The following is a 25512-nucleotide window of genomic DNA, read 5'->3' as shown; positions in this document are numbered from 1 at the left end:
CCACTGATGGACCTGTGCTCCATATATTTATCTAAACCCTTCTTGAAGGTGGCTATACTTGTGGCCGCCACCACCTCCTGTGGCAGTGAATTCCACATGTTAATCACCCTTTAGGTGAAGAAGTACTTCCTTTTATCCGTTTTAACCTGTCTGCTCAGCAATTTCATCGAATGCCCACGAGTTCTTGTATTGTGAGAAAGGGAGAAAAGTACTTCTTTCTCTACTTTCTCCATCCCATGCATTATCTTGTAAACCTCTATCATGTCACCCCGCAGTCGAGGGGTGAGAGGCAACTTGGAGGGTGGGGACTGAATTGGTGGGGAGATCGGGGACTGGCTATCAAGGAGGGAGCAATCCCTCAAGGTTTAACAACTGCAACCCTAAATTGGGGTGTGATATAGAACGGGGGGAAAGGAAGGGAAGCAGAGCAGACAGCAGGAAAGTGCCCCTAAACAAATAGCCCATGTGAAATGAGAGAACAATCCCAATTTCCTTCCCCACGTCATAGCAAACCAACAAAAGAAGAAGGGAGGAAGGAGGAGGATGACAAAGAAGAAGAAGCCAAATGACCCAGGGCAAAGCAAAGTCTTTTGGCCCCAAACTGAGTGCAGTCCCAACCAAGCTAAAGCACTGACTCCATCCCTCTTCTAACAAAGGACACGTGCGTTTCTCTTGGACTAATATTGTATTTGAATCCTATTGCAACAAATGGAAGCTCTGTTATTGTCAGGCAGGGGGGCCTGTCAAGCTTTGGAGGGTCCATTATCATCATCATCATCAATTTTATTTATATCCCTCCCTCCCCGCCGGAGCAGGCCCTATTGGTGTTTCCAAGACTGGAAAACACCATCTCCACTGCTGTCCAGCAGTTATGCTCTGGGTTTTCTGGGTTGGTTTCGTTTTTCTGAACTACACCCAAAAGCTTGGAGATTTATTTGGAGACCATGTATGTGCCAGACATCATGTCCCAAATCTCAATTCAGCCCAAATTTTGGCTTCTTTCGTGGTTCATGCCTATCCGTATCACATCAATCCCTTTTGGCAATGTCAGAAGTGATTCTCCAGGGCTCAGCATATTGCTCATGTCCACCTACTGAAGGTCTTCCATCCCCTCTCATAACAGGGAATGATTTTGCATCCTGGCATCTTGAACCTGGTGGTGTTGGAGAATCTACTTGTAGATCTTGTGTCACAGGCCCTTAATGATGTACTTTTCAATGTCAGGAAACATCCCACAAGAAAATCATATGATAACAAGTGGAAGTCCTTCTCTGCCTTTGTCACAAATTAAGAGTGAACTCTCGCCTCCCATCTTAGAATTTCTTCTATGGCTGTGCTCCTCAATCATCATTGTCTTGCAGCTATTTCTCCTAATTGACCACCTACAGCTGATAAAACCATTTTCTGTCACCCTGTCATCAGCAATATCTTAGGAGATTAGTCTAGCTGTACCTGCCCCTTTTTACCAACTTGTCTCACAGTTGGACCTGCAACTAGTTCTGTCCCAAGTGGCCATCAGTTAAAACAGTTTCTTAAGTAGTTGGGATTCCCAACTACTCAAGAAACTGTTTTAACTGATGGCCACTTGTAATTTACATATTCCCTCCTTCAAGACAGCTTTCTTCTAGCAGCAACTTCTCCAGGTAGGCAGGTTTGCTAGTCTTCATTCATCAGTATGATGCACAGAGACCACTTGAAGAATAATAGTTACAGGTAAGCAACATGTCTTTTTCCAGGGAAACTGATCTCTGTAGTCTGGAAATCAGTTGTAATTCCAGGAGAACTCCAGGCCCCACCTGGAGGTTGGCAACTCTAGATACTAAGCACATTTTCACAAAATGTTTGGTTATGAAGCACTGGGTTGGATCCATCAAAATTTCCACTGTAAAAAGCACAATTGCCACCAATTTTCCCCAGTCCCCAAGCAGCATTTGGAGCAGCATTTTTGCTACAGTGTAGGGCAGGGGTGACCAAACTGGCTCGGGAGCCACATGTGGCTCTTTCACACATATTGTGTGACTCTTGAAGCCCCCACTGCCCTGTTGACTGGCCTGGAGAAGGCGTTTGTCTCCTTAAATCAATTCTCCAAGCCAAGCCAGCTGGCAGCTTGGAGAATGCATTTAAAGTTAAAGTTGCTTTATTTCCAATTCCATCCCTCCCTCCCTTCCTTCCAGCTCTCAGACATCTGACACTCATGCCATGTCTTGTGACTCTCAGACATCTGATGTTCATGTAATGTCTTGCGACTTTCAGACATCTGACACTCATGTCTTGCAGCTCTCAAACATCTGACATTTATTCTATGTGGCTCTTACGTTAAGGAAGTTTGGCCACCCCTGGTGTAGAGTAAGAGATGAGGAAGTTGGTTTCATTGATGGATATCCCTTTCCTCAAAAGAGATTCTTAAAAATGGTTCCAGGCCCCTGACTCTCCCCTGTCCCTTTGTTTGTTTGTTTTTTTAAAAAAACTGCCTTTGGAAGAGGATAGTTTAAGACAAAAAAGAAAGAAATGGCAAGGAGAGTGCTCAACCCTTTCCCCACCAATTTTTTTTTTTCTGTTCAACCCCCCCCCCCCCCCCCCGCTGCTTTTTATTGCATGGAATTTCACATGTTTGTTTTAACCTTGGAAGTGTGTATTTGAGGATTAAGGGGATTTCTGATGGTGTCAGAAAAGTCAACTTGTTGCTTCATGGCTAGAGCAAGAACAAAACTGGTAGAAGGTCTTTCATAGTCCTAAGCAATAGTAGTTGTAGAAGAATCTGTGTAACTTCTTAAACTTTAATTAGCACTAAAAATGTAGCTCTAACTATATTCTGTTTCTTCAGTACATTATAGGAAACTGTACCAATTACATTCTAGTGTTTGTTTTTTAACACCTAGATGAATCCCAGGCAGTGGAGCCATATCTCTGAAAGTGCCAAAGATCTGGTACGGCGCATGCTTATGCTGGACCCAGCAGAAAGAATAACAGTTTATGAAGCACTCAACCACCCTTGGCTGAAGGTAAGTAGTGGTCAACTACCAATATAAATAAATAAAATATTAATGAACAAAAATAAAACAAAGACATGCAGTCCCCTGAGAAAGGAACATTTCTCAAGACATGATAGTGAGTTGTGTTCATGCTGCTTCAAACAATGCTGGGTATACCCACCTTTGTTAGGTAAGAGTTAATAAAACTAACTCTGTAGTCTTCAACAAATTCCATCAATAGTCTCTACTTTGTGATCTGAACAGATTTCAGTAAGTTCTGGCAGACCAGAAGAAATGAATGTAATGAACTTTATGATGCACTGAGTGCCAGAATGAGGTTGTCACTGATATTGGTCTACTCCATGTGTCAATTGGGGTATACATTCGGCATAAGCAAAACCAAACAAATGCCCCCCCAAAACCTTCTTAGCTACCAAAGCATCTCCACCCAAATAAAAGCCAATATTATTTGGGTTTTATTCAGCTGTCTCAAGTGAAAGGAAGGGGTTTAAAGTAAGTCCCAACACTCAAATCCAAATAAAACTGATTTTTTTCCTTGCACATCCCTAGTGCTAACTTCCTCTTTAAAAGCTTATAGATCAGTATATCAGAAGCCATAAGGTTGATACAGTTGGAGGTAGTCTTTCAAGTGTTCTGGTTCCAAGCTGTTTAGGCTTTAAAAGTCAATATAGCCCTTTGAATTGGGCACAGAAAGAAAAAAGCAAAAACTAAAAGCTGACAAAACACAAGTGTAGTGTGGTCATCATGGCAGATACTAGTCAGTCAAGACCCTTGCTGCTGTATTTTGGACCAACTGAAGTTTCTGAACTATCCTCAAAGACTGCCCCCCAAGGACTGGTGGTTCTGGTCCCACCAGGTTAAATGTTTGCAGAAAGAAGAGAGAGAACACCAGCTCTCATTGATCTGCTGCTAAGCCACTTCAACAAGCCAACAGAATCTTTTTTCAGTATCCTCCTCTTTGGAAACTGCAAGGTTTAGGTAGTTCTTCGAGCCTGCAAGTTTTGAATAGTAAATACCCGCAACAAAATATGGTTACGTCTTGTTTAGCTTGTTCTTCGTCTGCTTTATCATTCACAAGTCATATCATAGTTTCAGTATAGGGCAGAATTTAAGGAGAACATGAGGAGCGAACTATGTCTGGATGCTTATTTTAAACCTGTGTTGTAACCCGCCTTGAGCCTGTTTGCAGGAAAGGTAAGATAGGAATGGAATCAAATAAATAGATAAATAAAATAAACTGAAAATCTGCTTCATTATGTTGGAAATCTGCAGATGTGATCCTCTGAATAGCATTTGCAGCCCTCTACTAACTTTAGCAATACTGTGCTACCTGCTAAAAGCCTTCATCCCCAATCCATATACTTCTCCAAAAGATAATGGAAATTGCTGTATAATTAAAGAAGGTCTTGACAAGCACAAAGGGATTTGTTGGCTGTTACTTTGGAAGCAGAGCAGCTATACATGCACTCAGTTGAAATGCAAGTGCACTTCTGATTCTGTGACTCAGATAAGGGGAGAAAAGAATTCATTTTTAAAATATCCTGTATTCTGTGCACTGCTTTCAAAGAGGTTTTAGAGGTTTTTTTCTAATTATCTTCTAATAGTTCACAAAACTATTGATAAATTGTCTATCTAGTTTATGTGCATTTTCTTCTTGTTTCTTAAAAATCTGTTACTATTGATTTGTACTTGTTTGGATATACCTAAGCTGAAAATAAACTGGAAATTAACTGTTTCAGATCAACATAGATTTAAAAAATGACCCAGTATACCCCCAAATTCTGGGGAAAGTGAAGAATGTACGGTATGTCTCTGAATGCTGGGAGTTTTTCAGGTTACAGGAACCAAGAGGGGACAGTGAGGAAGCTTGTCTGTCAAACAGCTGCTTGGCAGCATTGGTTGCCATTTAAATTTTATGTGTGTTTAAATGTCATCATGTTGCTTCTGACTTACAGCATTATTGTTTTTTCCAGTGAGTCTTACCTTCTCACAATGTAACCAAGCCACAATAATTTAGTCATTTTAGTTTCTAGGGAAAGTTAAGGCTTGATTTGATCAAGAACCCACTTGTTTGTCTTTTTGTGGTCCGTAGTATCCATAAAACTCACCTCCAGCCGTACAGTACAAATGAACTTACTTTCTTCCTGTCAGTTTTGCATTTTAAAGGGCCATTATTTCCCATAATTTCAGAGGCCAAGCCTTCCCCTAAAAATAAGGAAAGAGAATGAGATGCTGCCAAACAACATTGGGTGAGACCAGCTTCCTTTCTCTTCTTCCCTGTTCTTGCTGCCTTTGAGGTGGGGGAAGGAGAATGAGGACAGCAGTTGTTCGAATGGTCCTGAATTTTCAGGACCCAAAAAAGTACCTTGAAAGAAAAATCACAGAAGATCAGGATAATGAAAACATGCTCTCCAAATCCAGATCTAGTGTCCTGGCCCCACTGATGGACATCCTGATGGCGCCTGGTTTTTTTGGCCACTGTGTGACATTAGAGTGTTAGACTGGATGGCCAATTGGCCTGATTCAACATGGCTTCTCTTATGTTCTTATGTTCAGATCTGAAGTTAATCCAAACATTTTTGATGTGCAGACTCCTATTCGTTACCAATATAAAAATATGTCACTTTTTAAATATGTTTTAGCTAATAATTAAATTTCATAAGACACACAAGAAATTTAACATTTCTATTATTAATTGGTAGGAACGTGATCGCTATGCATACAAGATTCACCTTCCAGAAACTGTGGAACAGCTGAGAAAATTCAATGCAAGAAGAAAACTGAAGGTAAAGCAGCAACAGGCCAGCTAGGTATTTTAAAACTTCCCAGTGATCCAGTTAGTGGCTTCCATCCTCATGAAAATCTTTCAGAAATTTCCTTTTTTGGTATACTTATTATTTCAATGTTCCAGGTATGGAGTTAGGGCAGAATAGCTTCTCTATTTGCAGCCAAAATGGGCTAAATGGTAGTGCTTTCTTGTTTGCATCGTTTCAGTCCTGTCATGATGGATTGTGTTTGCTGGTGTACAAAGCCTACAGCAGGAATATTCAGGAGCTCTAGCCAAATTTATATCTTCTCCTCCTGAGAAGGTTCTTGTAATGGTAACAAACCAGTTGTCAGTTGACACATTTCAAGAGAAAAAGTTGATAGACACACTCCCCCAATAAAATCTTGACAAAAAAGGAAGGTTGAAAACTTGATATTATGGTGATAATACCATTTCACTGCTGCCTTATTCATCTGAGAATTCAGTATGGCTCAGAAATTATTTGTGTATGGGGGTGCTTGCATCTCCCTGCTTCTGCAGAAAGACAAAAAGTTGTTCACTAGAATGTTCCTAGTCAGGGATTTTTTTGCACAGGAATGCAGTTCTTGCTGGCTTGGCATCAAGGGTGTGTGGCCTAATATGCAAATGAGTTCCTGCTGGGCTTTCTCTACAAAAAAGCCCTGTGTAAAACAATGGTGACGTCAGGGGGTGTGGCCTAATATGCAAATAAGTTCCTGCTGGGCTTTTTCTGCCAAAAAACCCCGTTCCTGGTACCGATTATCCATCTAATAGAACAACAAATGGTTAGGCACACCATAATGGCAGCTGGGGTTCTAAGGCCAAAGCTAGATCAGTTGTTCTTTCTGCAGGTCTGCCTGTCCCCAGTCCACTTCCTGACTCCCAGAAAGTAGACAAAGACTTCTCTTTCAGGGAAGGACACTTTAGTGCAAGGGTGTTGAACTTGTTATGAGGGCGAGATCTGACATAAATGAGACCTTGTCGGGCGGGGCCATGTGTGTAGTAAAATATAACGCCAGATAGGAGAGATATAAACTTTATAAAAGAACACAAAGATTTTTTAAAAGCTTAAAATAAAACATGCTTAAAACATTAGCACTCGTTGATCTTAAAGGTGCTTTCTTTGTATTTCTCCCATGTGATCCAGGGAACTGGGCAAAGAAGCTCTGGCTCTTTCCTTCCTTCCCTAGGGGACCAGGAGGAGCCTCAGCCAATAGAAGGAAGAGAGGCTTGACTCAGTAGCTCTGCTGTGTGATTATGAGAGCCTGGCAAAGCAAGCTATTCCTCCCCCCCTTCCTCCCCAAGGGAGGAGCCTCAACCAATGGAGAAAACAGGGGCTTTGCTCTGTAGTTCCTGTGCAGCTGAGCAAGCTTGGCAAAGAAAGCTGGGATGCAGAAAGAAGCAAGAGAGAGGGAGAAGCAAACAGATGACAACCACTTGTTTGGGAGCCTAATAGGAGCCCTCTGGGGGCCGGATTCAGCCCCTGGTCTTTTGGAATCATATTGCAAATCTTTTGTTTCATCACTAAGAGACTACATTCCTATACCCCCTCTCTATTATGGCCCATATTATTCCAAGCCAGGGTTTTCCAGAATTAAACAAAAATCTTCAGCTTTCATCTTCCTGCTCCCATAGAATGTGTCAACAGTGTTATTAGATTTAACAAATACTACTCCTGCATTTTTGTGCCACTGCTATCTTTAGTACTCTTACAAAAAGTTAAAACACACTTTCACAAGCATGCTAGACCTATGTTCCTGAATCCCCACATAATCTAGGATTCTGTACCTGCTAGTCTGGTGTAGTGGTTAAGAGCAGTAGACTCTAATCGGGAGACCTTGCTTTGATTCCCTACTCTTCCACATGCAGCTGCTGGGTGACCTTGGGTCTATCACAGTTCTCTTAGAGCTGGTCTCTAACGAGCAGTTATCAAGAGATCTCTCAACCCCCACCTATATTACAGGGTGTTTGTTGTGGGGAGAGGAAGGGAAAGAGATTGTGAGCTGCTATGAGACTCCAAGTGAAGGGCAGGGTATAAATCCAGTCTCCTCCCCCTCTTCCTCCTCTAGTGATGATGATGACAACGACAGATCTGCATTCCATTCTCACCTTTATGAAACTCAAAAGGTTCTGGATTAGTTCTTTGACTGATATCCTTCCACCTCTCAACATTAAAAGGCTCAACTAATAATTGAGATAATTGATAATTTCTTCCATAAAGACATGTTCCTGTTTGGGTGTTCAGGGGTGAAGTATCTTACCCCCACTCAACACTTCCTTCCTTCTAAGGAGCCCAGCAAACCTGCCATGATGGCACCTAGCTGGCTCTGTTCAGGTAGGGGACTGTCCCTGTCCACCATCAGATGAGTAGGGGAAGGATGGTGAGGTGACACTACCAGGAGTCAGCTGAGCAGGGATAGGAGAATGAAGAAGAAAAGGCAACCTTTGAGAATTATTGGAGCACATGGGAGGACCAGCAGGCCAAAAACAGCCCTGGGAAATATATGGGCTTTAGCCCTGAAGAGGAGGGTTAAGAGAGGCTTTTAAAGACTTGGTGGAAAAATGGTAATAGCCCATTGGTCAGGAGGCCAGTCACTGAGTGGGCTTGGGATGCATTAAGCCCAAGAAGTCTTACCCCAATTACTCTTTTATAAGATAGATAGATAGATAGATAAATTTATTGTCATTGTTCTCAAAAAAGAAAATGAGAGCAACGAAATGAGGTGCTCTTCCACAAACATACCAACACATCAACACCCACAAAAGGACATATACATAGAACATTTAAATGCATCTAAAAACACATAACCATTCATAACCCTGCATTTAGCTTAACCACGGCACTTGGATAGAAGCTGCCCTTGAATCTAAGGCCTGCCTGGAGGCAGCTATGGAAGAAGGAGGCCACGTCTTGTTCTCAGAACCAGAGGGCAGGCAAAGACTGGAAATAGAGGGAATCAGGGTGTGGGAATACTCTCCGTTGATGAGGCATTGCTCACAGGTGCTGTAGAAAAGGAGAAGCTGCAATGCCCCGCCCACTTCAGAGCCTGACAGTAGGATTGCTTTTTCTTTTTTCATAATATAGTTTTTATATTTATAAACAAAACAGAGACTATACAATACAGTACTGCAACTATACATAGACGATCGTGTTATATAAACATAAACATGAACATAGGCACTCATTTATGGTCAATTACTTTTATTCATTACATCTAATTTTTACATAAACTACATATTGATCTATTTATTACAGTTATCAATTAGAATTTATTTGGTTGCATAAGATTTATTTTTAAATACTCTAAATTTTGAGTTCTATATGTATTATTTCTTCATTACTTCATCTCTAACTTTTCATTATACATTTTACTATTACAAACATGTATTGCCTGACTGTTTCTCTTAATCATTCTCTGCTTTAACAATTCAGACCTAATTTTCAGTTATATAATTAAAAAGTGCATTCCATTTTGCTTGAAATTCTAAATTTGATCTATTACGTAAATAAGATGTTAATTTTGCCATCATCGCACACTCAATTAATTTGTTCTTCCATGCCGTCGATTTTGGGCATTTTCCACCTTCCATTTAGACACATATGTCACCCTTGCCACCATTACATATATTTAAATAGTTTTACTGTGTGTTCTTGTAATATTTCTTGATAAAATATTTGATAGCATGTTTTTTGGGTCCATTGCAAATATAAATTTTAGTATCTTTTGTATCTCTTTATTGATCTTTTCCCAACATCGTCTTGCTTTCTAACATGTCCATCACATATGATAAAATGTTGCTTCTGTACTTTGACATTTCCAGCACTTTCTGTTGTAGCTCTTATTGGTTCTTGCAATTTCTTTAGGTGTAATGTACCATCTAAAACATTTTATACCAGTTTTCCCTTAATATTTGGGACTCACTAAATTTGATTTCTTTAATCCATAAATTTTCTCACTGGCTCATAGAAATATTCTCTTCAAAAATTTTCACCCATTTAATCATACATTCATTTGCTGCTTTATTTGGTATTGCAATAGCATTTCATATATTTTCCTAATAAAATGTTTTAGGTCTCCTGTAATTAGTTGTTCACAGGTTTTTTTCTTTCTTAAGCAACCTTCTTCTTTTGCTGTTGATTCTTTATATTTAGATACCATTTGGTAGTATGTCAGTTACTGGATGTTCGTTCCTTTGTTATGAACTTCTTGCCCAGATTTAATTTTCCCTCATGTTGTCATGTAATCATAAATTATATTATCTCTCCCCCCACCCCAGTACTTCTGTCACAATAAACATTAATTGGAGATGTCAGTGGCAAAGTGGGTGGACTCACTCTGTTTTTACATTGAAACCATATTCTTAATAGTCTGTCCCTCAGATATGGCTGCCATCTTGTCTTTGAATCATTTTAAATAATTTATTAATCCATAAATAATTGTGGATTCCTTATTCTGTATCAGCTATTTCCAATTTGATGTTCCTCCTGTTTAGATTTGTGATCCATTCTGAGATCCAAACCAATGCAGCTGCTTGGTGGTATAATTTAATATTTGGTACTGCCAGGCCTCCTCTTTTTCTCCCCATCCTATAATATTTTAAATCTTCTTATTGATTTTTCTATTCCATATTAATACTTTTATCATTTCCTGCCCTTTTTAGAAGCTTTTCATCTATATCAAATGGTAGCATTTGAAACAAGAAGATCAACTTTGGTAATATGTTCATTTTAATAGAAATTGTACCTAGCCATGAAATTTTAAATTTTTTCCCATCTTTATGGATCTTCAGTAATAGTTTCCCAAACTTTTTGACAATTGTCTTTATATGAATTTTTACTTTGTTCTGTTAGATAAATAGTAACAATGCATCCTGTTAATTTCTGTATTTTTTATTGTTCTTAATTAGTATTATCTTACTAAATTATCTTGGTCTTTTTATTCAGTTTATATTCAGGGTGAATTCCAAATCTGGCTATTTGGTCCATTATATATTTCAAGGAAATGCTTGGGTTCATTATTGTTACGATGACATCATCTGCATAGCTTTTTATCTTATATTCTTCTTTATCTTCCTTTATTCTAATAATACTGTTATCTTCTCTAATTTTATTGGCCAATATTTCCATTTTCAGAATAAATGATAGCAATGATATTGGAAAACTTTGTCATATTCCCTTTGTTATCTCCATTTTTTTCTGATAAGAAGTTGTTTACTAAAATTCTGGCATGTTGATCAATATAAATATTTTGAATCCAATTTAAGAATTTATCTCTGCAATTCATGTTTTGTAATATGTTCATCAAAAATAGCCAAGATACATTATCAAAGGCTTTCTCTGCATCCAGGAATATAAATGCCATTTTTTCGCTTTTTCTTCTAGAATATTCGGTTGCATTCAGCAAATATCTGATGTTGTCCTTCATATGTCTTTTTGAGATAAATCCTGTTTGGTCTTCATGAATTAATTCTGGAATATACTTCCTTAGTCTTTCAGCCATTATTGTTACAAAAATCTTATAATCTATGTTTGGTCTATAAGATTGTGGAAGTAATGGATCATTCCCTTCTTTATGTATTAAAGTTATAGTTATGCCAATAAAGGTTTTTGGAATTGGAATATTAGAGTATATTTGCCTCTCACCAGGTTGGTGGTATTTGTTTTCTTTCCTATGTTTCATTCATTGCTTTTTGGAGAGGTATTATTAATATGTCCTTAAAGCATTTGTAATATGCTACTGTTAAGCCATCAGGTCTAGGACTTTATATTTTGTGAGTTATTTTATAGCATGATTGATTTCTTGTACTACTATCACTTGATCTAATATTTTTCTGTACTAGGACATAAAACTTTTAAATAGTATCTCCGTTACATGTTTTTTTTCATTTCTTCCTCATCTATGGATTTTTCTTTGTAAAGATTGGAGGAGGCTTTTTATTTGTTCAATCATTTCTTGTTCTGAATAGAATATTTGTGTTTCTTTCCTAATTCCTAGTAGCCTTCTTTTTTCCATTTCTTTTTAAAACAATGTCTTCCTGGTTTATTTGCAAATTCAGCATGTTTTTGTTTTAAATATTTTAATTTTTTCCTGCATTTCTTCTCCTTCTAACAGATCCAGTTGGTTCTTTTAACTGTTTCATCTCCCTCAGCTTGTTCTTATTACCAGTGGTTTTGTGTTCTTGTTCCAACACCTTTATCTTATCTGTTGATCTTCTTCATGGACTCTGTGCTTCACACTGATGGGATATAGTGTGCCTGCGCGAATCCCAATCCGTACTTCAAAGCCTAGAAACAAGGATTTTCACGCCCCTCCCACCGGGCATGCACAGCTCCCCACCGCGCATGCCCAATGGGATGGGCACGAGGATCCCACCAGCTCTTTTCTGACCGCCTCGTGGATAGAATCTCCCTTACCGTTCTCATCGATACTTACCTTCATTGCCTTTTCCTCCATCGTTGTTTCTCCTCATTCAACATTACCTGCAAAAAGAACAAGGACACTTTGAGTGTGTGAGTTTAAACTTGCTCCCTCCCGGGGGCAGGGAAAAGTCCCCTTTGCTCCTTTTGAGGGTGCATGGAAAAATTGTGGGGTTGCTTCAAGCACTGCAAGAAGTGCGGCAGCAAACTCCCTCCTCCCGACAGCCATGACCTTTGCCTACTCTGCCTGGGAGAGGGACACCGACCTGAGACTTGCACATACTGTGCAAAATTTTCTAAACAGGCGCAAAAAAACCGCACCGCACAACTTTGCACAGCTCTTATGGAAGCAGCACTTACCCCTGGGATGAAGTTCCAAGTCGATTTGAGACACACATCAACGTCCATCTCCTCCATGCCCACTCTCTCCACCTTTGCTCCTTCTGACACTGACCAGTCGGTGCGGAAATGCTGGACCTCGGCATCCATCTCGGAAACTTCCACTCCTGCTAAGAAATGCAGGGAGGGCAAGGAGCATAAAAGGGACAAGGACAAGAAGCACAAGAAGGACTCTAAGAGCCCTTAGGAGCACCCTAGCCATCCCTCCACTCCGATAGGTCTGGTGGAGCCGGGCAGGGCGCCTCCATTGCAACTGCTAACCTCGCCTATCCAGCAGCTCCCCCTGCAAAAAGTACCCCAGGAGGAGTTCTCGGACTTCAAGATCGACCTGACACAGCAGTCATCTCATTCCACTTCCTCTGGCACTGAACCGAGCCCTCCACTCCAACCAGAGCAGTGGAGTCGCGAGACTTCCCCTCCGTTAGTTCCTCCCCGACCACTCACACCGGCAGAGGTGCCCGTGCCGAAGGCTCTGGGGGAGCAGCCTCCACCTCCACTGCTGCCTCCGCCACCAACAGCCTGTGACCAGAGCCAATGGCAGTACCTCTGTGGAGCGTATCCTATGCCATCTGGATTTCCATGGCTCCCTCGCCCTCCTCCAAACTGGGATTCACGGTCCGCTGCATCCTGCCATTTATGCCATCGGAACCCACACCGAGGTCCGGCCCCCACCGCACTGAAAAGCCTGACCGAGCATCCAACCACTCCGCAACCTAAACAAGTCTCAACGCCGATACTCCCACATTGACTGTAGATTCTGAAGACCCCCGATTTGCCTCGGCAGCCGTCAGAACCTGACACGGCTTCTTCCCACTCCGAACTCAATTTGGACTCGGATCAACCCAACTGTCCAGACTCCGACACTGAGCCATCTACACCACAGCACCCCATGGAGGAATCGCCGGTTTCTCCATCTGAAGACCTTCGGGCCTATGGTGACTTTGTCAAGCGTATGGCTCACTCCTTAACACTACCAGTCACACAACCACAACCTCTCGTCACCAACACAGTTTTTGACATCATTCAAAGAGACACATCTACACCAGTAGCCCTGCCTATGATTTCAGTGCTCCTTCAGGCAGCCAAGGTCCCATGGCCCAAGCCAGCGTCCACACCAATCTCCACCCGTGCGGACCACATGCATAAGACACAGGAAATGGAGGCTGGGTTTCTTTTTAACCATCCTAAACCAAACTCCATGGTGGTCTCTTCTTCCTTTAAGAGCAAGTGCACACACTCCATGCTTCTCGATAAGGAAGGGAAGAAACTTGATTCCTTTAGGCGCAAGATCTACTCCGTGCAGGCCTTAGGAATCAAGACAGCTAACTATGAAGTGTGCATGACTAGATACCAGTATGCCCTCTGGGAGAAGTTGGCTGATGTCTTGCCCTCTCTACCAGATGACAAGGCCCTAGAAGTGAAACGTCTCCAAAAAGAGGGCATGCTTGTAGCGAAACACCAGGTTAACGCTGCTAAGCACTCGCTGGACGTCTTTGCCAAGACTCTGACAGCAGTTACCCTCCGTCGCTATGCATGGCTCTACATCACAGCACCACCCCGGGACATGAGGGCATGGATTGAGGATATCCCCTTTGAGGGGGACGGTTTATTCAGCTCCACCACAAACACGGTCTTACAGGATCTTGATAAGAGCATCAAGACATCTCTACTTCTTCGCGCCAGAAGACCAAGCCTTGGTCTAGGTATTGGCCTAAAAAGACCTTCACCAAATCACCCCCGGAGCAGCCTTGGGCCCAGCTCCCCCATTCGGGCCACTCCAGACCAACTTATACGGGCAAACAAAAGTTCTCCCCGCAACAGCAACACCAAAGCAGACTTAAGGGAGGCAAAACTCCCAACCAGGGCCTTTGATTCTCCCTCAATACCACCACCCTCCCCCACCCGCCTGTACCTGTACTCACCTGCATGGAAAAACATCACCACCGACAACTGGATTTCGTCCATCATAGAGCACAGTTATTGGATCGAGTTCATCCGCTGACCTCCACCATCAGATCTCATAAAACTCCTCCTTCAGAAGTCCTCCTGCAGGAAGTCACAAATCTCTTATCAAAACAGACCATAGAACTGGTCTCCCCAAACTCCCACTCTGGGTTTTACTCCCGTTCTTTTACTGTCCCCGAGAGGGATGGGAGCCTCTGGCCTATTCTGGACCTACAGGCCTTGAACAAGTTCATCATCTACAAGAAGTTCAGCATAACATCTCTGCAACATATCCTTCCGCTCCTTTAGCAAGACGCATGGATAGCAACCCTGGACCTGAAGGATGCATACTTCCACATTACTATCCAACCCCTTTTCTGGCAATAGCTCCATTTTGCCATTGGAAACCAGCGCTTCCAATACACCTAGCTTCCCTTCGGGATTTCAGCTGCCCCCTGGGCCTTTACAAAGACAGTGGTAGTCATTGCAGCTTACCTTCGTCTACAGGAGATCATCATATTTCCCTAAATAGATGATTGGCTGGTAGTGGCCGCAACTGCGGACTCGCTACAGTCTCATCTGGACACCATCCTACAGCTTCTCTGAGACCTGGGGCTCCAGGTCAACACACTGAAATCTCACCTCACTCTGTCAAGAAGAGTACTGTTCATAGGAGCCATTTTGGACACCCACCTTTGCAGAGCCTTCCTCCCGCAGGAACGTGTGGATGCGCTGATTGATCAGATGTCTTCACTACCAGGAGCAACACGAAGTACCTGAACTTCTGCTCCAGAGGGGGGTACGACCCCCTATCTCTGGGGGATGGACTACTCTACCCGTGGCACAGGAAGTACCTCTTCCTCTTTCCTCCATTGCCCTTGCTGACCAGAGTAGCCACCAAGGCCCGAGTACAGAGACCTATCGGGATCTTGATCGCCCTGTGGTGGCCCTGTCAGCCATGGTTTCCAGTCCTCCTACAATTGTCCGGCCAGCACTTCCATCAGTTCCCACTGAAGTCGAACCTTCTGGTGGCTCATGGGGGTCGCCTCCTTCTCCTCAACATCCCGCACCTGAAGCTTACGGCATGGCGGCTTCGGTGAGGTCTCTTCGGGAACACATTGACCACATCCTCCTGAACAGCAGACATCCGGCTACCAGATGCTCCTACGAATACAAGCGGAGAGCTTTCTTGAAGCATAGAGAGGCTCTACCGGCATCCCTGAGAGACACACCGTTGTTGCTGGTGTTTAGCTTCCTCCTTTCTCTGCTAGACAGAGGACTGGCTCTTTTCTCCCTTTGTGTTTACCTAGCAGCTATCTCAGCAACTCACGAGTTAGTAGATGGGTTCTCTGTTTTCATTCACCCGTCGGTTAAGAAATTTCTGAAGGGTCTTGCCCACCTCGCCCCAGTGCACTGGCGCCCGACCACCCCCTTGGGACCTTCTGCTGGTGCTTTACTGCCTCACGCTACCTCCCTTTGAGAACCCATGGTGAATTCTTCCCCTCATCTCCTGGCGTGAAAAACTGCATTCCTAGTTGCAATTATGTCTTCCAGGAGAGTGGGGGAGCTTAGAGCTCTTTGCTGTGACCCACCTCACATCTCCTTCTCACAGAATGGAGTCTGCTTGATTCCTGATTTGGACTTCCTCCCCAAAGTTGTATTTGAATTCCACCTGTCTGTGGACATCAACTTACCCACCTTCTACCCTAACCCTACGACTGCTGAGGAGCACTGTCTACACACGCTGGACATGTGCAGGGCGCTCTCCTTTTATCTGCATTGTACCAAGGGGTCCAGGAAATCTACTTCGTTATTTGTGTCATATACATCCACTACGCTTGGACAGGGTATTTCCTCCCAGCGCTTATCGAAATGGATTGTAGAGACCATGACTGTGCTGCTTGTTGGCTAATGGCCCCTACTGGGTCCTGTCAGGGCGCAATCCACCAGGGCATTGGCCTCTTCCACTGCTTTCCTCAGAGGAGTCCCATTGCAAGATGACTGCAGGGCAGCCTCGTGGGCTACGCCCCATACTTTGGTTCGCCACTACGCTCTGGACATCTGCCGGACCCAGCGTGCCTCGGTGGGCATGGCAGTGCTACAAGCAACGGTTTCCTGAGCACCATCCAGCACCCTCCTCCTGGTAGGTCTTATGGCTCGTCAGTCTCCCATCAGTGTGAAGCACAGAGACCACGAAGATAAACGGGTTGCTTACCTGTAACTGATGATCTCTGAGTGGACATCTGTGCATTCACACTCCTCGCCCTCCTTCCCCACTGCTGTCAGTTCTCTAAGGGCTTACAGCAGTCAGAAGGAACTGGAAGGATCCTTGTGCCCATCCCATTGGGCATGCATGGAGGGGAGCCACGCATGCCCGGTGGGAGGGGCACGAAAATCCTTGTTTCTAGGCTTTGAAGTACCGATTGGGATCAGCACAGGCGCACTATATCCCATCAGTGTGAATGCACAGATGACCACTCAAAGATAATCAGTTACAGGTAAGCAACCTGGGTTTTTTTAATTGAATCTTGTTCTTTTTTTCTTTTTCTTTTCTTTTCTGCAGCTATTGTCAATAGAGTCCTCTAATACAGAGTTTCCCAAACTTTTTTTTCTCGTGACCCAGGTATTTTTACACTTCTCCTTAATGGCCTACTAAAATTTGGGGGTGGAGCCAAGAGACTTTGAGGTGGAGCCGGGAGACAGGAATAATGTCACAGAGACGGGGGAAGGAAGGAAAGAAAACAGAGCTCAGGCTTTGCAACCTGTGTCCATCTTCAAGGCTAGCTTTTCTCTGCACAACAGAGAGGTGGGGGAAGGAAGAAAGCAGAACAGTGCTCATGCTTTGCTGGGGGCGGGGCTAACTGGCTATTATTGTGAGCCAGTAGTGAGGCTTCTGTGGTCCGGTGCCGGGTTGCGACCCTGCAAATGGGAAACACTGCTCTAATATAAGCCTTACTGGCCTCCCATGTTGCTGATGCTGTAGGTTGCTTTTTCAAGAAGGGAAATGGTATGAGGGAAAAATACATCTTTAACACTTTCCTGCCTTTTCTTCCTCTAAAGATATTCACAAGCTCCCTATCAAAGCTTTTCTGGCAATAAAACAGCAGGGGAGAGGAGCAGTAAAGTTTTTCTTTCTCCCCATGCCATTCCTGTTTTTGATAAGAAGTCCTAGGCAGCTAGATTTGCAACGGAAGGAATATAATTTAAAGTAAATGTAGGAGAAGCTGCAATATGTATTTGAGCCCAGAGTCTAGTTTCTATCTATAGATTTTGCAGACGTGGACTTCCACAGTTCCTTCTGACCTCAGCAAAGGAAATTGCTCTAGTTAGTTAGCCATAGGAAATCATTACTTCCACTGTTCTAACCTATTGTTTTTCTGATGCACAGAGTTAATTAGCAAATTGACATCAGTTGTCCCAGTCTACAACAAATCTTCTTTGTTTCAAAGTTAGTGTTCCCTTACATAGACAACTGACTTGTAGCAGGGAATATTTACACCAATTTTCATTAAGCAATCCACTCTATATCAACTATTATGAACTCTGCTTAGTGAACCCTTGACATCAGCTTATTGATGCAGCTCTTAATACTGCTGGGCTTATCTCTCATATATCCAGGTGAACTCCATTGTCCCTTTTAGTCTGCTTTTTTGTCCCCTCCATCTCAGCTAACTTTTTGTATTCAGTGACTCTCTGATTGCATTTTCAGTGTATTATGTTCATTTCTCAAGTTTTCTTATGAGCCTTCTGTCCCCTTTGCAGCTTGTTATCCAGTCAATTAATCATTCCAAACTGACTAGTGACCTTACTTTACTGGTGGCAGGTCTGTCAAAACCAACTTCTAGGTATGGGACTTCATCTCCCACTCCCACAGCTGATGGTAATTTCTGGGACTGTTCTGTCAATTTCTCATTGTTAATAATTTGTGGACATCACCAAAAGGGCTGTGTATGTAAATTTTCTAGGGATGCTGGCCATACAGAAGCCTTAGCAACCAAAAACAACTGTGCCCAAAAAAACAAAAAGCTTAATAGATTAGGAAAATATTTCATTCTATAAGTGCACAGGCATCAGATTTTTACAACAGTATCAAGATGGTTAAAAAGAAAGTCCCACTAATAATATGTCCATTCCTCTTGGTGACTCTGAAGAAATTTTTAGTCTTCAATGGGTATAATACTCCAAAATCAACTTGCAGTGCAGAGTCCAACCTCAGATATCAGCTTCAAAGGAAAAATTCACCTTCATGTGATCACCAGCTTTATATCACTTTTCACTTACAGCTTTTTCATAAGCCGATCAAATACCTTGTAACTACATTCTGGCTTTCTTTCCTACACACCCATTTTCAAATTCTCAAGTGATGGCTTGTTGCAAGATTGTTGCAGACAATAAGGCCATACATTTTAAATTAACAAACAAAGAAGCACATAGAATCATAGAGCTGGAAGGAACCTCTAGGGTCATCTAGTCCAACTCCCTGCACAATGCAGGAAAATCACAAGTACCTCCTCTGCCCTCTTTTTCATGAGCTGCCTAAGTTCACAGGATCAGCATTGCTGTCAGATAGCCATCTAGCCTCTGTTTAAAAAACTCCAAAGAGGGAGAGCCCACCACCTCCCGGGGAAAACCTGTTCCACTGAGGAACCACGCTTTCAGGAAGTTCTTCCTAATGTTTAGCTGGAAACTCTTTTGATTTAATTTCAACCCGTTGGTTCTGGTTCAACCTTCTGGAGCAACAGAAAACAACTCCACATCACTCTCTCTATATAATAGCCTGTCAAGTACTTAAAAATGGTGATCATATCACTTCTCAGTCATCTCCTCTCCAGACTAAACATACCCAGGTCCTTCATCCTTTCCTCATAGGACTTTGTCTCCAGACCCCTCATCATCTTCGTTGTCTTCCTCTGGACACATTCCAGCTTGTATATATACTTCTTAAATTGTGGTGTGCCCAAAAATGAACACAATACTCTAGGTGAGGTCTAACCAGAGCAGAGTAAAGCAATGGCATCATTTCACGTGGACACTATACTTATGTTGATACAGCCCAAAATTGCATTTGCCTTTTTAGTTACCGCATTATACTGCTTATTCATGTTGCGAGTACAATCCACTAAGATCTCTAGATCCTTTTCTCACAAACTATTGCCAAGACTATTGCTACCCCTCCCAATTTAGGATCATCTGCAAATTTAATACGCATTCCCCTCTATTCCTTCATCCAAACTTTTATAAAGATATCAAACAAAACAGGTCCCAGGACAGATCCTTGAAGCACTCCACTTTTCACTTCTCTCCAAGAAGATGAAGAACCATTCCCAAACATCTTTGGGTATGATCTGTCAACCAGTTACAGATCCACGTAACCAATAGTATCTAAACCACATTTTACTACTTTGTTAACAGAAATATTATGCGGAACCTTATCAAATGCCTTATTGAAATCAAGATAAAAGATGTCTACAGCATTCCCCGATCCAGCAAGGTAGTAACTTTTTTTAAAAAAGAGAGATAAGGTTAGTCTGACATGACTTGTTCTTGAGAAACCCATCTGGCTCCTTAGTAATAACAGCCATCTTCTAACTCACTCTGTGTCTGGTGCCTGAATCACAGCATCTTTCTAATACTTTGTGGGCCTTTGCTACTGGTGCAGACACTCTTAACAGAATGGCTGAGGTGTCCCACAAATGGTTACTGAACTCTCAAAATCTATTTTATGTTGTCAGATTGTGATACTATTCTTGTAGTGTCCTGTGCATAATAAAATCAGCAACACCAAGTGAACCCTGGTTTGCAGCAGCAGTCAGGCTACCCAGTTGTTAAAAAAGAGTACATTCATGAAGATATACTGGGAAGTCTATCCAAATTGCCAGAGTGCTACACAAGATACTCAGGGTTTACCTACTGATGGGCCTCAACCAACCTCAGGCTTCTCCAGATACCGAAACTTGTTTGTATATCTACTACTGAAACCAGTTTCTCCCCTAATTCAGTCCAACACATTTTTTCTCTGAGATTTTTAGTGCCCTTCTCCAAATATGTTAGCTAATATCTGTGGGCATGCAGAATCCATGAAAGGAAAAACAGGATTCTTACCTATAAGTGGTGTCTGTACAGTTACATAGCCTACCATGGTTTTTGTCAGTTCTGTAATTACGAGATTATTTAGTTTGTATGTAGTTTGTTTGATGTTTTGTAAGGTTTCTTAATGTTGTAAGCCACCCAGAGCCTGCTTGCAGGATACGGCGGGGTATAAATCGGAAAATCAAATTACATTAAATTCAACTTAATTAAATCAAATCAAATAAAATTACCATCCTTCCACCCTGCATGTGTGTCTCAGTTTCTGACAAATACTGTATTGCAAAGAGCACATGAGGCATTCAGGTTTCCTCTCAAGCAGAGAAGGATTGAGCCCCAGCTCCTTGGCTAGAGTTCCAGAATGTTCCTGACTCACGGATGGCCCCACAAATAACTCTAGTTGTAGATAATCAGTGTTTTACCTATGAGTAATTCTGGATTTTTCAGATTTTTCTCTACCTTTACAGTAATGCTGAACTGGGAGTCTAGAGTGATAGCATTTAATGACCAGAGATATTCATTTATTCAGGGTGCAGTACTAGCAGCAGTATCAAGCCACAAATTCAATTCTTTCTATGGTGATCCCCCTGAAGAACTGCCAGACTTCTCTGAAGATCCTACCTCCTCAGGTATTTCTAATAAAAGATTATTAATCCATCAGTGGTTTTATATTTATATGAATTTTTGTTAATAATTTGGCAATTTCATTTCCATTTAATTCACAATGTTTTATTGCTTTTTAGAGTAGTGTGAGAAAATGTCTCAATCATATGAAAACTTCGTGTTACATTATATCTGATGGTTGTTATATCTGAGTTTGATTTTTGTCATTGTGTCCTACCCATTTAGATGAATTAGGTATTTTTGGGGGGTTGTTCCAAAGAGTCGGACTCAACTGTGCGACTGAACAACAACAAAAATTGAACAAACCTGCCTTTATAATACCGACTGCCCTGTTTTGGTTGGCAAAATAAAAGTTTGTAGATGAGACAGCCTCATCCCATTAAAGCAATTTTGTTGCCATTTAATTTGTTTTAATGAATTAATATAAATTAATGTTTGTCAGAAACCATTTTTTTAAAAAATGGCAAAATTATAAACCTTCCAAAACCATTCCCATTGAAAATGACATCTTACATCAGATACATTTCCAGATCTTTGAAATTATGCATTCTTATCTAGTATCTTGTAAATAGGCCCCTCACATTTGCATTAAAATATCTTTCCTCAAAATTTGATTGGTATAAGTAAATGTTTGGTTTGCTTTACTAAATTTTGCTGTGTGTTACAGCTTGATAAGTCATTTTGTAACCAAAGGGATTGCTTATTGGTTTTCTGTTTTACCATTATCAATACTTTTGGTGTTGGCATTTTCCACTAATTGTCACATCTCACCCATCAAGATGTTTAGTATACTAGACTAGAGTAAAATTAAGAATTGAACTTCCTTTCAGAAAAATATTTCTAATAAGTCTAGCTAGGCTTCTAGAAGTATTTCTTTTAGAATTAAATGTTTATATCTATTCCTGGTTTGTCAGTCTTGGTAGAAGAAATAGCCAGCTAGTGTAATTGCAGTGTTATCATTCCTGTCCTAAAACTTACAAAATTCCTGTTAGATTTTTTTTTGTTTACCAACATAATGTCTCATTCTAATTTGGACAATAAGATCAAAGCTATCACCTGTATCAAAATGCAGGTTGCTTTATCTCTAGCTGTTGCTTCCCAACCTTACCTGTTTGAAGGTATATTGTTGGCACACATACAGCCTTGAAATAATTGATGTAACATAACAAATAAGTTCATCAGTGGGCAGTTGTTGATTTCTTAGGTTGAACTGAATGTGTGACTTTTAGTGCATCTTTTTTATGACAGTAAAACAGTGCAGTGGACTTAATTGTAGGACATAAGAGTAACTAAAAAGGCAGGCCTGCTACCCCTTGACTCCTTGGTAAGGACAATTTAGAGCAGTGGCTCTCAATCTGTGTGACTGTGGAGTTATTGCAAGAGGTCTGCAAATCCATTTTATTTTATTTTATCAAATTTATATCCCGCCCTCCCCCAGCGAGCTCAGCATGGGCAGGTTTCCACGTTCCTGCATCAGCATCTTCCCCTGTGCTTGACTCCATGACAGTCATGCTCCCTCAACTCACTATTGAGCTGGCTGCAAGCTGAGCTTCATCTACCAGGCACAGCCATACCTCACCAATTTTGTCAGCTGGCTCAACATTGGGCCATCCACAGATAGAGAATCCCAAGTGTGTGCCAGCCCCGTTAGAGCTGCTTGCCTCCTCACAAGGAGAACTGCTCTTCATGAGAGTCTTGCATGGGGCATGTTGGCCTCCACTGCCCATCCTCTACTATCTCCAGGGACAGATGGAAATGCCCTTTTTTTTTTTTGTAGAGGCGTGGGCTATGGTCCCTTAAGGAGCCAGTGTTCAGTTAGCAGCTTCCTTGAAGGGCCCATCAGTTGGATTCCTCTTCCACATCTCTGCCAAACTTGGGAGGTCCCAGAGCTCCATCAGGCAGCCGGTGGGGGCCAGGAGCGTCACTGGCATGCTGTATTTCAGTCCTGAGGTGCAGGAAAGGAAGGGCTGCCACAGTCAATTCATGCATCTGAAATTAGTTCTGATTCCAATAAAGGTTATGCTTGGATAAATGCTTTAGTGGTTAAGGTGCCACTGAACTTGTCATTATTTTGTCACCTAAATTAGTAATCATTGTGTTATGAGCCATGGAAAAGACCTGAAACTCAATATATGTGGCGAGAGATTTGACAGTATATTCTGAAGATGAGGTTCTCCCTTCCTCCAATTCATGCCATCACTAATGTGGGGGGGGGGGGGGGGGTTAGACACCCTTTCATCATGCTTGCATCCAGCACAATTGAGATTTTTTTCCATAAAGAATATTTCATATTGCATTTAATCATTATTTGTGTTAGAGTCTGTTATTTTTGAGCTCCTTGGGAAATAACTTATTACTGAAAAGCAGGGTTAAAATCAAAATTAATAACCATGCACCAGTTATTTTGTCAAGGACTAAAAGCTCATTGGGCACCAAATGGAATATCCACAAGTACAGTCAGACTGCTTACTGGGTTAGCAAATAAGGTCATTCTAGGCAGTTACAACCAGTAACTCCATACTAAACAAACATGTGAAGCCTTCTTCTCCTGTATCAAGTCATTGCTCTGTATGTTACTGAATTCATAGTAGCAACATCAAAAGTCTCAAGTCACATGTAACCAGATTTGAGAAAATGACTACTTCTCGTATGATTTCTAGTTTTCATTGGTGTTTGGAAGAACAATTCAGAATCTCTCAAATGAACTTCTTCATATAAGCATGCAAGGTGTCTTACTTTGCCTATTTTTAAAAGTTTGGCAAATTTGGGGAGATGGAAGAAGTTTGTTAGGCTACTAATAGCTTTCTATTTAAAATGATCTGCTAATTAATACCTGCATTTAAGCTTGGTCATTTGCATCCTAGATCATTTGCACTGTGGAATAAAAACAATTTTGATCTAGGAGCACAAAAGGCAACCTATGCTTGACTGCCTGTCATTAGGAAACAGTGAAATTCACTGTTAGTCCTTTATTCCTTTCTTTTAATCCCTTTTAAAAGCTTACATTTTACCATACGTAAGAGGAGAACATGCATTGCACCTTTCAGACTAAATGCCAGTCATATGTATTGGGAGGAACTCAGATAGCTTGTTCTCTCCAGATATATGACAAAATGTAATAGCCAAGGGCCAGAATGTAAGAAAATTTGTTCCTAAAATTTAACTGCCTATGTTTGCCACTATGTAACAGCCTAAAGAATGTATGTGGGATTGTTTGCTGAATAATCTATTTTTATATAGTATTTTTCCCTGGATATATGCAAAATGCAGTACTTAAAATTTAATACATTTATTTAAAATGAAATATTTGCTTAAATTTTAATATAGGATTTAAAATAAAATACAAAATACCATATTTAAAGTACTATATTACATTGTTGAATGAAATATATATTGGTTTTCATTCAATTTTTTTGTGGTCAGTAATTGTAGAAGCCAGACAACTAGTGTCCTTGGTTTGTTATGAGGGCAGACATAGCAAGTCTTCAGAAGGCATTATGAAACCTTTCTGTTCAGAAAGTCTTTTAACAAATGTACATAATTAATATAGGAGAAAATATTATATTTGACAATTAGATTGTTTTTAAAATATTGTAGAAGACTTCTGCTTATTTGTATTCTAAAACTAGTCAAGGCCTGCATTTTCCAAATTGTGTTCGAGCATAGTTGGAAACAGAAGAAAAATAGAATTTAAAGGTCAGTAGAATTACTCTCCAGTGCAGAGGCACACTCTCAGAGGGCCACGTTCACAATTGCCATGAACCAAAACTGCTACTCTGCACATACAACAGTGTAATTATTAAATATATAACTATACCTTTTTAAATTACCAGAATACCTCTGAGCTTGTAGAGTTGTCTTTCCTGAGCAGTACTGAAACTTAGCCAACCCTTGTGTATCTGGCCTTCCCTCTCTGCCTTCTCACTCTCTCCTCAGCATGAGACACAATAGCTCAGGTAATTTATTTATTTAGTTAGATTTTTATCTCTCCCCTGCATTCAGGGCTCAGGATGGCTCACAATAATTAAAACACAGGTAAAACAGTTAAAATAATAAAACCCTCCATCAATTATACAGCAATAGCAGTATTTTTAAAAAAAAACCAAGATGGCATATGAAGCGTGTAGTTCTCCTATGGGTCTGTAATATGTGGCTAAGGTTAACCAGCTGGGCAGTGAGCAACTACCACCACCAGTCTCGGATCATACTAGGTTAGGGAGGGGTTGAGGCAGGGGACGCCAATATAATGGGACACCCATTGC

At 41.4% G+C, this 25512-nt stretch overlaps 1 protein-coding gene across 20 annotated transcripts in view; it reads left to right on the top strand.

Moving 5' to 3' along the window:
• CASK (calcium/calmodulin dependent serine protein kinase) overlaps positions 1–25512 on the top strand; it is a 382103-nt gene that overhangs the window by 201194 nt on the left and 155397 nt on the right. For all 20 annotated transcript variants that reach the window (XM_060234164.1, XM_060234158.1, XM_060234148.1 and 17 more), the window contains exons 8-10: positions 2880–3002; positions 5696–5779; positions 21156–21255. In XM_060234164.1, coding sequence (XP_060090147.1) covers positions 2880–3002; positions 5696–5779; positions 21156–21255 — 307 coding nt within the window. The remainder of the gene's footprint in view (positions 1–2879; positions 3003–5695; positions 5780–21155; positions 21256–25512) is intronic.

The sequence above is a fragment of the Heteronotia binoei genome, chromosome 3 (assembly GCF_032191835.1).
Source record: "Heteronotia binoei isolate CCM8104 ecotype False Entrance Well chromosome 3, APGP_CSIRO_Hbin_v1, whole genome shotgun sequence".
Taxonomy (NCBI): domain Eukaryota; kingdom Metazoa; phylum Chordata; class Lepidosauria; order Squamata; family Gekkonidae; genus Heteronotia; species Heteronotia binoei.
This window is presented reverse-complemented; position numbering and strand designations above follow the sequence as displayed.